Source organism: Elephantulus edwardii, unplaced genomic scaffold, assembly GCF_000299155.1.
Source record: "Elephantulus edwardii isolate Elephantulus edwardi_28Jun2011 unplaced genomic scaffold, EleEdw1.0 scaffold00055, whole genome shotgun sequence".
NCBI lineage: Eukaryota > Metazoa > Chordata > Mammalia > Macroscelidea > Macroscelididae > Elephantulus > Elephantulus edwardii.
The window spans coordinates 9,422,720-9,435,668 of NW_006399805.1; the positions used below are offsets into that span (position 1 = coordinate 9,422,720).

Consider the following 12,949-nt stretch of genomic DNA (forward strand, 5'->3'; position numbering starts at 1 on the left):
CGTCCACCAATCTTAACCCCACATTTCTCCTCATAGAGCCCAGCCTCCCGGATAATCTGTTCTGCATACAGGTTGAAAAGGTATGGAGGTAGGATGGTAGGCACAGATTTTCTAGGAAAGCCAGAAAGTGGAGAAGGGAAAGGCAGACCAAAGAGAATTCAGTTCTAGAGTTCTCGGTCCTAACCGGGTAGTCTTTTGACACATTTCTGCTTTACTCAGTAATACCATACTTAATGAGTAGAGTTGACGCCTGTGAGCTGTGGAGTTGGAGAGGAGCACTGCACATCCATCCCGTGGACGGCCAAGAGAACAGAGTCTTGGAGAGGGTGCAGCCAGAGTGCTCTCTGGAGATAGGAGGAATGAGGCTTTGCCTCACAGACTTTGGGCCTGTTGCTAGGAAGGGCTTTTGTTTGGGGAGAAACATGATGCTGGGAAGGGTGAAGGGTCCACGAAGAAGAGGAAGACCCTCAACCAAGTGGATTGACATGGTGACTGACACAGTGGCCTTTTGTATGTCAGGAAGTGTGAAAATGGTACAAGATAGAACAGGGTTCAGATTGTTCAGAGAGTCACTGAATCACACTCGACGGCCCCTAACAGCAACAACAGAGTCATTGTTGACATAATTCATACTTCTATCATTTTGTGATTCTAACATTATGCTGATGCTTGGAGCTTAAACTTGGAGGAAGAGTTAATACTGTTTAATACTGTTAGAATCAAGTGAAAGTGTTAGACATTTTGTTTATAGTACTCTAAAAATATGGTTTTCGAGTATCAGCCCAGCACCAGTAACAACAGTCAGAATTCCCTGTGGAGACAGATTGATCACCTTGGTTACCTTGACATGCTCATTTGTAAGGAAGACTGACTTTTTTCAGAAACTGTTTGCCGTCCTGCATATGTGACTGTTCCCTTGACAATAGAGTTTATTTGCTTCCTAAATTTTCCCTAGGTAGATTTTTACAGGCAGCTAGCTATGTTTAGGTGAAAAAAGGATGTGAGCCACATGAAAGGATTTTCTGAAATGTGTTTCATGAAAGAAAGGTTTACCGCTTGGGCTGAGCTGTGCAGGGTGGGAGGCTCCAGTGTGGAGAGGTGCTTCCAAATAAGGGGAAGTGTGAGGAGGACCGACATGCAGGGAGGACCGGCTGTGGGGAGGGGCTCATTAGAGAAGGAAGTTGCAGAGCGGGGAGGCAGAGAACATCTTCCCAAACAAGTCCAGATCTTAGCCCAAGTTCTAAGGTGCAATTCCTTAATTAGTCCAGGCTCTGGTTTCAGGTCAGCAGTCAAATCCAAATTACCCAGCAAGGTTTGCGTCAGAGCAGTTTGAAGTCAGCTTCTTCAGGCATCTGGCAAGAACAGCAAAAACCCTTAACTGTGGCCAGCACAAGCTCAAGAAGCCTCAGTTCACACCTTGCCACAATTTCTCCACAGCAGTGCCAGCTTCCCCACCACCATCACCAGGGTCTCGCTTCAGTCCCCTCAAGTCTCACCACCATCAGTCTTGCTCACCTCAAATCCTGCTCCCGCACATTTCCTCTTAACCTTGTACTAGTTCCATAGCAGTTGATGATTTGCAAGACCATGTGTCTGCAGTTAAGATAACTGGAGACTGGGGGTGTAATGGCTAAAAAAAAGCCATCATTTAGGGTAACATTGCATTGATAATTTCCACATTCTAGTCGATCACGTTTTTTGGGAAAGGGAGCAGATACTTACTGCTTCCAGTCATTGGCCAGGTAAAAGTTCTTGACACAGTCTGGTGAGCACTTCCAGGGATGCATCTATTTATTGGAACATGTTAATTGGTATTCCATCGACTCCTGGGACTTTATTTCAAGGCAGTGGAGATGGAGAAAAGATTGAAATTGTCAACAATGTCATCTTACTTGGATCCACAAACACCCTTTATACTAGCAGTCAGGAAATTAAAAGACATATTACATTGGGGGAAATCTGCTGTCAGGGACCTCTAGAAAGTGCCAAAGAGCAACAACATCTATGTGAAGACTGAGGTGCACTTGATCCAAGGCTGTGCACTTGAAAGTTGGACAGTGACTAAAGATGACAGAAGAAGAACCGATGCCTTTGAATTGCTGGCGAAGAGTGCTGAATTTCCCATGTATTGCCAAAAGAGCAAACAAGTATGTCTTGGAGAAAGAGTAACCAGGGTGTTCCTTAGAGGCAAGAATGGTGAAACTTGGTCTTAGGCACTTTGGCCATGTCGTTAGACAGGGTCAGTCCTTAGACAATGCCATCGTGCTTGGAAAGGCGGAAGTTCAGCTTAAGAGAAGAATACTTTCAACAGGGTGAATTGACACAGGACCTGAATCAGTGGGCTCAGGGAGATGCTGAGGGTGGTGCAGATAGGACAACGTTTTTGTCTGTTGTTCGTAGGTGGTTCTGAGTTGTTAACATGTTGCTGCAAATGACAGCCCTTGTGTCTCTAAGCATGGTCGTCAGTTTAAAACGTGTGCGGCAACGTAGCTACAATTAGGTGGAATTGTGCAGAGTCTATTTGAGAGAAAGGAGATAAGGCATCTGCTAGATGCACAGGCTTGTGTTGGAGCAGCAGCAGGTGGATGGGAAGGGAGGCAGAGCGGTGGGGGCAGGCTCCGCTGCAGGCTGTGGGGAGAGTCAGGGCAGAAGGCATCATTAGTGTTACTGGGCTATATTTCACATCGCTCATGAGTTTAAGTTGACAGTTAGATGAGGTTGACGACTGTGTTCAGTCATGTAGCTGCCGTCACCACCACCACCATGCTGAGCGGTCCCCAGCCCCAGAAAGTGTCCCTTGTGCCCCTGTGCAGGTGGACCTCTCCTGCCCTAGCCCTTGGCCAGCACTCATGGATTTCCTGGGACTGTAGTTGGGATGTTTGCGTTTTGTTGTTTTTTGCCTTCTCTGGGAATTCCTGTAAATCTTCCTTTTTGGTGTCTGGTTTCTGCTGCTTAGCATATGCTCTTGAGATTCCTGCATATTGTCCATCTGCTGCTTCCCTTTTGTGCTGCGTTGTAAATCTGTCATGTGGATGGACACACGAGCAGATAATAGGGATTTGCGTTACTTCTTCATAAGAAAGTGCCAGGTAATTCCTAGTGTATCTGGAGATCATTTTGGGGTTCCCACTCGCTCCACATCCTTGGGACATTCTCACATTTCCTGGTATCATCTGTTATTTTGCTTTAGCTAATTATGAAGTGTTAAGGCAGAAGGAACCGGATGATACGTCGTGTCAGAGACGCTAGCCAGGGCACGGTGGAGACAGAGTTCTTTGGTGCCTCAAATTTACATGCCTTCAGCTGAAAACACCCTGCTGGGTTTCTGGCCTCTCTTGTGCACTTTTCCTGGAACGGCGTTTTGGAGTCAGGCCTCCCGGGTTTGAAGGTCCCTGGCTCTGCACCTCAGACTTGCACCCGACCTGTGCAGACAGTAGGTGTGTGCTCTCTGTTGGTGAACGTCGGCTCTTGGCAGCTTTGTGGCTGGTGCTTGGATACGCGTTGTAATCGGTGGCTTTCTGCTTCCCTTTCTGTCCGAGCCTCTCCCCACCAGTGGCCACCACTCGGTAGCGATGGCCACAGTGGTTTTGTGGGCCGCCCGTCTTTCAGGTCACTGTCCTCTGCTCATCCTTGCATTTCTGTTTTGGGAGAGTGCTGCCACGCACGTCCTCCTAGCTGCCATCCATCTCTGCTGTGATTTCCTGTTGGCGTCCTCTCTTCCACCGCGCTGTGAAGTCCATGTAGGCTGGCACTGTGCCCTCCTTCTGCCGGGTGCCCCCTGCCAGCACGTGGGCCTCGTTGGCAAGGGCTCAGGCAGTTGCAGAGTTCATTGTCTCTCTTGGATGACAGAGATCCCAAGTCTGAAGTCCTTGTAGCATTAAATATGTGGTTTTCTGAGCATAAAGACCCTTCAGAATGGAGGTGTACTTAGAAATAGGCTGTGTAACATGGGAGACTAAGGTGCGTCTGATACAGGCCATGGTCTTCGCAATCACCTGTTATGCATCAGAGAGTTGGACAATGACCAAGGAGGATAGAAGGAGAACTGATGCCTTTGAGCTGTGGTGCTGGAGAAGAGTACTGAGAATACCATGGACTGCTAGGAAAACAAACAGATTCATCCTGGAAAGGGTTAAACCGGGTGGCTCCTTGAAGGCAAGGATTCTGAGGCTCCGTCTAACTTACTTTGGACATGTAGTGAGGAGAGACCGGTCCTTGGAGAGGGACATCATGCTTGGGAGGGTGGAGGGACGGCGCAGGATAGGAAGGCCCTCTATGAGGTGGATTGATTCAGTGACTGGGATAATTGGGATGGGAGTGTCAGAGACAGTGTGATTGGCACAGGACAGAGCGGAGTTTAGGGCTGTTGTACATAGGGTCGCTATGAGTCGCAGGCGACTCGATGGCACATAACAACAACAACAAACATGGGAGTAAAATGTGTTTAAATAAGCCACTTTTTACAAGTCTGCTAACATATTCCTGTTGTGACAGTTAAACCTCACAGAAACTGCGGAAACCAGGGACGAGACTGACAGAAGCAAGCTTCAGTTTGGAAGTATCCCTCAGACACTTCCACAGCAGACTGTCAGTGTCCTCAGACCAGACACAGTGGCTTGTGCTGTTGCTTTTCCATCTTGTCAGACTATTAAGAGTTAATAATTTTAAGGAGAAATTGTTATCTTTGACAGTATTTATTTGGTTTATTGTTCATTAATTGCTCGCCTTTGAGTTGTAATGTCTTTTTTTATCTCCAGTTCTTGAATACACTGGTGTATGGTGATGAACTTATGTTTCTGCAATCATGCAATGTCTCTTATACCTTCAAAATTTAAATATATTTCATAAGTAACAGAGCTTGGCCTCTCTTTTAGATTTCTTCTCTGGATTTTTGCATACTTCTTCATTTCTGTCTCTGTTTTTAAGGGTAAGACCATCGGCCCTGCACTGGATGACTTGTGTGTAATTTCCTTCAGGAGAATTACTCATGTCCAAGAACCCTCCGCACCTCCTGCCCATTAGAGTGCAGCTGACTCCTTAGAGCTTAGCCCTAGAGCATCGTGGGGGGCTTGATTTATAGAGGGGTCAGAGTGGAACTGACCCTCAGAACTCAGCCCTCGAGAACCTGAGAGTGCAGCGCTGTGATGGCGCACGCAGGTTTGCACGCAGGTTTACACTCGGAACGTCAGAGAGCTCAGCCTCTCGACGGGGAGTTGGTCTGCAGACAGGAGTGGCAGTTCTTCTGACAGGTCTCTTTCCACATCCTCAGTCTAACATTTGCATTCTTTGCAGGGTGGGAAACCCCGTAAACACCGGAAGGATCGGCTGCAAGATTTAATTGATATTGGCTTTGGCTATGATGAGACAGACCCATTTATTGATAACTCAGAGGCTGTAAGTAATGCATCTTTATTATAACTGGAAATGCTTTGTTTGTTTGGGATATAGAGATCATCGCAAAGGTTAATAAAACAGCTTGATGAATGCTTTCACTTGTGCTGTTAAACCACTTGGATGGCTCAGCGGGTTTTTGCTTTTTAAAGGCTGTGTGTTGGGTAACCTGTGGTGAGGCATCCTTCCTGGGTGCCCCAGAGGCCTACAGAGGCTTCCTCGATGGTCTGGAGTGTGTGTTAGTGTCACACAGCCTGTGTCGGGACAGCCTGGCCCCATCGTCACAGCTGGGAGGTGAACAAGGGCCACCTGATCAAGTTTCTAGCCTTTATTTTTGGACACTGAAATTTATATTTCATACCAGTTTTTGTGCCAGAGATCTTTTGCTTTTTTCCCCTTACCCATTTAAAAACACAAATCTAGTCTTGTCTCAGTGTACACAGAAACAGACAGCAGTCCACTTTGGCCTGTGAGCCCAAATTTGCTGACCTGGTACCAGTACATTGTTTTGGGTCTGCTGGTTCCATTCCAGGGTTCCTGAAAAAGTCTCTTGTCTTCTCTAGTTGTTTGCATACATGTGATTATCATTGAGTTCATCAGCTACTCCGAACCTCACCTGATACTAGAAACGGTTGGGGATGGAATGGGAAGTTCTATGCTGAAAGCCATGATGTGCTTCTCTTGAATCAAATTAAATATGAACTAGGATCTCTGGAGCTGAAGCCTAAGAAGAGTTTTTTGGTGTTATTCTTGTTGTGCGCCATTTAGTTTGATCTGACCAGCAGACCTTTCAGCAGTTTTCAGAGGCAGTAAATGGAATGGAAGGAGATTGAATCCACCAGCAGCTCCACAGGAGAAAATGGGCAACCGCATGACTTTGGGATTGCAACACAGGTTCTTAGCACTAGGCCCCAGAGCTCCCTTTTTGGTATTAGAGATTTTGTTTTAATTATTTTTTTACATTTTAATTTATTATTTTTTGTGTGTGTACTGTCAAATCGGATCTGACTGGTACAGGAGGAGACTGTCCCTCCTTCTCCAGCAAAACATCTGGTGTATTTGAACCACATACCTCTGGGATTGCAGTGCAGCTTCTTGCCACTAGGCCACCAGAGCTCCCTTGTTTTAATTGTTTTTATAAGATTATAAAACAGTATATGCTTATGGTAAATCAGTTGTAAAGCACAAACAAGTATGAAATAGAAGGTGAAGGTGCCTCTCGGGTCCCACTTCTGAAAGATAAGCTTGTGTAGCTATCACAAATTTCTGTGTCTAGTAAACGTACCTCTGTATATCCTTTAAAAATGCTAATACACATGAGATCACAGTATATGTCATCTTTTCAACTTCAGTTTTTCTGTGTTTTTTACTGTATCTTAGATTTCCTTTTCCTCTCACCTATTCTGCATATGTGACTCCAGCAGGAGGCTTACGCACATCTGAGGTGGTGGGAAGGACAAGGCTTCAGTGTGTCCTTCATAGAATTGCTGTGAGCTGTGGGTACATTGATGGCACCTAACAGCAGTGTACAGATAGTAATGGATTCCAAAAGTCCATTCACAATTCCTTTGTGATTGTTGTTGATTGCTGTCTAGTTGAGCACAACTCATAGTGGCCCTATGAAAGGGCCTGAAGCCTTTCTGTAACTGTCATCATTTATCAAAAGTCATAGAGTTTCCAGAGGTATATTCTTTAGGAAGTGGATGCCATTCCTGCTTCCAAGGAACCTTTCCTTTGTTACACAGAAAAATAATTCCTGAAATGACAGTGGCATCTTTATATGTCAAATAAATGTGTTCAGATTTGGTAAGAAGCTAGCAGAAAGTTTCAGATAATAGAAGGAAAATGGTATGTTAACAATCTGAATCTAAATGAGAGGCAAATTTTAGAAGTCCTCTGTACCTTCTTCCTGTATGTAACGTCCCTGGAATCTGTTTTCCTGCCAGCTTGTAGCTCTGTCCTTTCCAATGGCAGTTAGGAAATAGGCTTGTGTTGTGTACTTTATTAAACCTAATTCTTGCACGTTGAGATTCTTTCTCATTTTAGATGATTACATATAATTGAGCAAAGATGTACAAATAATTAATTGTACATCTCTCTGAGTAAATAATGAATGCAGTACATTAATACAGTGCATGTAGGGTGACGTTCTGGTTTTTGAAGTTTATTGGTCAAAGGATAATTATATCTTGGATTTTGATTGGTGTTCCCATACTTGGGCAGATGTAGTTTGAAATCAATTCCAGAGACGGCCCATGCGATCTTGAAGCTTGGTGCTCCTCTGGCACAGGTCTCGAGAGGCTGTGGTCATCGCTGCTGCGCCGGGGCAGAATGCCTCTCGAGGGCCAGCTTTCCTTCCTAGTTGGTATCACTCAAACCCTGCAGCGTTGCCTCTAGAATCTTCTTTTTCTTGTTAAAAAGCTCACAACAAATGATAGGGGTCTGTACAAGTAAAGCTCCTGCTCACAAAACACCCCTCAACCTTGAGTAGGTGAGGGATGTGTTCTAACATGTTCCCAGAACTGGAGGATTGGAGACCCTGTGGGTAGGGTGTCCTTTTCCAAAGGTGAGTGATTGATTAGGGATTGTAAAGAGTGACACTGAGGGGCCTGTGACGTTTCTTACAATGAACACGTCCTTTTCTGCCAGTGCAGCATTTGGCCGTATAGCTGAGCTGGTCGTGGCAGGAGGGGTTGGTCGTATAGCTGAGCTGGTCGTGGCAGGAGGGGTTGACCATATTGAGGAACCGGCCATGGCGGGAGGGTTTGGCCATATAGATGAGCTAGTAGTGGTGGGAGGACTTGGCCGTCGAGGAGCCTTGGCCGGATGAAGGAGCCAGTCATTGTGGGAGGGCTTGGCCGTATTGAGGAGCTGGTCATGGCAGGAGTTGGCCATATTGAGGAGCTGGTCATAATGGAAGGGACTCCCGAATCAGTGCTGCTGTCCTGAAACCAGCTCACCACATGGGCAGCTTATCTCAGGACATAGTCTGAGGGTAGTTTGAAGAATCTTGACCTTGATTGGACATGAGTTCTTGCTCAGGACTTGCCCTGTAATTTCAAGCTCATTTTACAAATATCATGTGTCTCTGCGTGTCTTTCAGTGCAAATGCACGTCCAAGTCAGTTCTTGGGAATCGCCCAGTATTCTTGCTGTGGCTCTGAAAAGAGAATGAAGGCCAGCCTGCTCTGAAAAGCAGACTGCATGATGTGTGGCTCGGAGGTGCTGCGTTCCCAGGAACCTGAGCATGAACTCTGTCATTGGTCCTGCACACACTCAGGCTTCCACAGGAGCATTTCTTAAGTCTTCTGTGGTAGTATTTGAGGATAAGAATGAACTGTTCACAGCCGTGACTGGATTGTATCTCAAGTTAGAGGCTGTCACCAGCATTTTCAGAGAAGTGAGCTCAGATAGACAAATTCCCATACCCCCAGTGGTAGTTAGGCTCAGTCCTGCTTGTTGTCTCTGCACACACGTGTGCACTAGTGCCCTGGGCTGTGAGGAACTGTCCACTCTTGAGATGTAGTAAAGAAAAGGGGAAGCCACTGTGTTAATAGTGAGGAGAGAGTTTATAAATACGAGTTGTTGGGCTGTGTGATTAATGCATTTGAGACACATGCAGGACAGAGGTGGGTCTCTGTTTTATGGAGGAAATAGAGCTAAAACACGTTGTTTGTGGACCTCTGTTGCTGTTAGCAGGTTGGTGGGCTCTTGTCTGAAGTCATTCAGATAGAGATTGTGTGGTCATGACCAGCATCGTTCTTTTCCACGCTCCTCCAGTCAGTGCCACTCAGTGTTCAAAGAATCAGAAAATACTGCAAATACGGAAACAAAATCTTGAACATTCTTTTTGATCCTAAGGTGTGTTATGTGTTGGGCTGCCAGCCCAAAGGTCAGCAGTTTGAATCCAGCAGCTGTTCTGTGGGAGACAGATGGACAGTGTCCTCCAGTAGAGATAAGCCAGCTACCTTGGAAACCCTGAGGAGGAGTTGTCATGAGTCAGACAGGCCGGCCGCGCTGGGCTTTATAACCATCCTGTGCCGAATGTGAGCAAGGAGACAGTCTCTTGTCTCCCAGGACCTCAGCGGCTGTGCTTTCCCCATTATTCTCTTCCTTGCCGTCTCCACTTTATTTTGGGGGGAGGTTGACTGTGAGATGTTCTGTAGCTGATTTGAGGGAGCTCAGTGGTCACTGGGGATCTTTTCCAAGCCAGTCTGTTATGTGGGTGACAGGTGGTCATCAGGAGTGGCTGCATTTCCAAGTTCAGGCATTACCTCAGGGAGCCTAGTAAATCTGTTGGGGTTTGCTCTAATTGTTCCTCACATTCTGGCGGATCTTCTCTGTGTCCCTGCTCAGAACGGTCATTCATGGTCACCGGATACCTCCTAGTCGGGGTTTGGGCCGGAAGAGGGCCAGACTCTCACGGCTGTTAATCCTGGACACGGACTTCTTCCCTGGAGCCCCTGCTGGCTTTCTCATTCCCTCGCTCCAGTTAGGAAGACGCTAACAGTTGTATCTTAGATGGCAGCTCACAAATTCTTTATTTTCTTTTCCACTTATGAGCTTTAAACCTCAGATACTATTTACTGTACTATTCAGACTCGCGCAGGTGTTCCGATCACTCAGGAGGAGCTTGCCCATCTTTCTCCCTAGGTGCAGCTTGTAGATTCAAACCACCAGTCTTTGGGCTGCAGCTCAGTTCCTTACCACCAGGATTTAGAAGATCATCTTCGTGAATGGTGGCGTGCTGGTTGACACGGTTGTCCCATGGGTCTGTGGTCCTAACCCTTCACTCGCAGGAAAGTAGTCCTGTGAGGTGTTCAGTCTGTGGCTGAGCCCTCTGTGAGGGTGAGTAAGTAGATGGCTGTTTGGAGCACACAGCATGCCTAGCTTCATTGCACCTCTCTTTACTGTGTTTCATAGATGATGTTTTTTGAAGAACAAAACCATGTTGATTGAAGGTTTTGTGCAAACTTGCAGTCAGGAGGCCTGTTGTGCCTCTCTTCCAACAGCTTGTACTCACTTTGTCTCTGTGTCTGAATTTTAGTTGTTCTCAGAATATCTCAGACTTTTTTCATCGTGTTCTTGCACACTAACTAGACCCGGCATAGTATGAAGACAACGCTTACAGGTACAGGAAACAGACTCACGTGACTCCAGTAACTGCCCTGCAGTGTGTGAGGTGTGCCTCACTCACGGACACTGTGTCTGTACGAGTGTTCACATGCCTGCTTTCCTGTGCAGTCACATGTATGCTTCATTGATTATGACTGTTGTTAGGGAGCTCTGGTGGTAAGAAGCTATGCTGCCACCCTGAAAGCACGCAGTTTAAATCCACCAGTTGTCCCACGGGAGAAAGATGAGCATTCTCTTCCCGTGCAATTACTGCTTCAGAAGACCTGCTGGAGGCTGCTTTTAACTCCGTGATAGATAACAACATCATTGTTGTTATAAAATTGTATGTTACAGATTTGTCACAGTTGTCCTTATTTTTATGTCCTTCTTAGTGACTTGATTTACCTCAGTCAAGTTGTGCAGACTTCACCCATATTGCATTATTTTTATTGTGTTGTGAGCAGAAGTTTACAGAGTCAATGGTTTTTTGTTCCTCCATTCATACAGGTTTTGTCCTTTGGCGTCTCAGTCCCACTCTGTAGCCGCCGTACCCCTCCCACGTCTCCTGGGATTCTGGTTTTTATTCCTCCTGCTGTCCTCCCTGTCCTGCCTCCTGTACTTGATCTCTCAGCAAATCCTTTTATTCAGATCAGTGAGTGCTTCTGCATCACTTCATCCCCACTTCTGCCAGGGCATTTCAGGCTCCCAGCCGTCCTCCATCAGGTGGGCCAGGCTGGAAATCTTTAGAAGAGACCATTTTCCTTCTGCAGAGCATCTGGTGGTTCGAACCGCAGACCTTTCAGTTAGCAGTGAAGCCCACAGTGCACTACACTACACCACCAGAGCTCCTTAAACACCCTGTTGGCCAGAGTGGGCAATGACTTACTCTTAGTTCTTTCGCCAGTGTATGTTGTTGTTTGTTGTTTTGTGCCGTCGAGTCGCTTGCGACTCATCGCGACCCTATGTACAAAAGCCCTAAACTCTGCTCTGTCCTGTGCCAGTCACACTGTCTCTGACACTCCCATCCCGATTACCCCAGTCACTGAATCAATCCACCACATCGAGGGCCTTCCCCTCCTGCGCTGTCCTTCCACTCTACCAAGCATCATGTCCGTCTCCAAGGACCAGTCTCTCCTTACAACATGCCCAAAGTATGTCAGACGGAGCCCCAGAATCCTTGCCTCCAAGGAGCCGCCCGGTTTGACCCTTTCCAGGATGAATCTGTTTGTTTTCCTAGCAGAACACCAGTGAATAGGCTGTGTATATCCCTTGCCTCTAGAGAAGAACTTTGCTTAAAAATCTGACTTCTACCTTGCCAGTGTTAGAAAAGTCGTTCTTGTCCCTGTCCTCCTATGACCCCTTCTTCCTGTCAGGATTGACTTGTGCTTAATGCTTTCCTTTTGTCCATTCATGAGGCGAGCCCTTGTGCAGATCCAGGTAACGTGAGTCAGGTTTCAAAGTGACCTGACAGCCAGTTCTGGGGAGCCCAGCTGCTGGTCGACCATTAGCAGCGTAGCTTATGAACGTGGTTAAAGAGTTTTCTCCTTCTGTTTAGAAGATGCTAATGTGTTCTGAAGCCTTATTTTTTATGATTTCTCCACTTTTAATCTGAGTGACAAGAAATGACCTTGCTAATTCGTCCTTATCTCCTGAGCAGAGTGTCTCCTTGTTTGGTTTCTCATGAGAGCCTCTGAGCTTTAGGAAGAGTTGCAGTGATCCTCCACATTTTCTCATTCCGTAGTTGATATGGTTAGAATTCATCATTCCAGAAGTTTCTCGATCCCTAGTGGTTAGACTCACTTTGTTTTCATCTCTCAGCTCTGCCTCAGTTTATTCCACAGCCAGACTTTCGGTGATGTGATGATGTGTTCTCCGTGGAAGCTTACGCAGTGGCTCCAGTTTGGTCATTTCCCAAGCTGTGCAGCAGCATTAGTCTCGTGTGTTCACGGTGTGTCCACGTTCTCTGTAGTGACATTCTGGCCCCTGTTCTTGGACTTCGGTTTCCTGCCCCTTCTCTTTGCCTCAGTTTGGCTGTAGCCTTCCTGGTCTCAGCTAGGTTGACCTCGAGATAGTTCCTGTGTGAGCTCTGGGAAACTTCTCAGGATGACCATCTGGACTGGTCCAGTGGGTCGAGACTTTTTAAGAAGTTGGGTTCTGCTCTGCGTCTTTCTCTTGTTTTATCACGGTCGGTCTGTTTTGTTAGCACCAGCTCGTGTCCTGGGTTAGGGAGGGAAACGCCCTGCTTCGTGCAGCGTCTCAGCCCTATACTTTAGTTTCTTGAGAGGCAGGTAGATCCAGCTAATTGACACTGTGATGACTATGCACAAGCTTTTTGTACCCAAGATGCTCTGCACTCACAAGGATAAGAAGTGGGATTCTAGGTGCTAGTGACGAGGTTACTCCCGAGCGTGCAGGTCCAGGTCTTTAAACCCAGAGGGCCTTTC

The 12,949-nt window shown here is 46.6% G+C and overlaps 1 protein-coding gene across 1 annotated transcript in view; it reads left to right on the plus strand.

The window, feature by feature from the left end:
• Positions 1-12,949, plus strand: part of UBN2 (ubinuclein 2) — a gene marked incomplete at its 5' end in the record, with an annotated part of 65,098 nt that overhangs the window by 17,176 nt on the left and 34,973 nt on the right. The window contains one exon of the mRNA XM_006887218.1: positions 5,293-5,394. Coding sequence (XP_006887280.1) covers positions 5,293-5,394 — 102 coding nt within the window. The remainder of the gene's footprint in view (positions 1-5,292; positions 5,395-12,949) is intronic.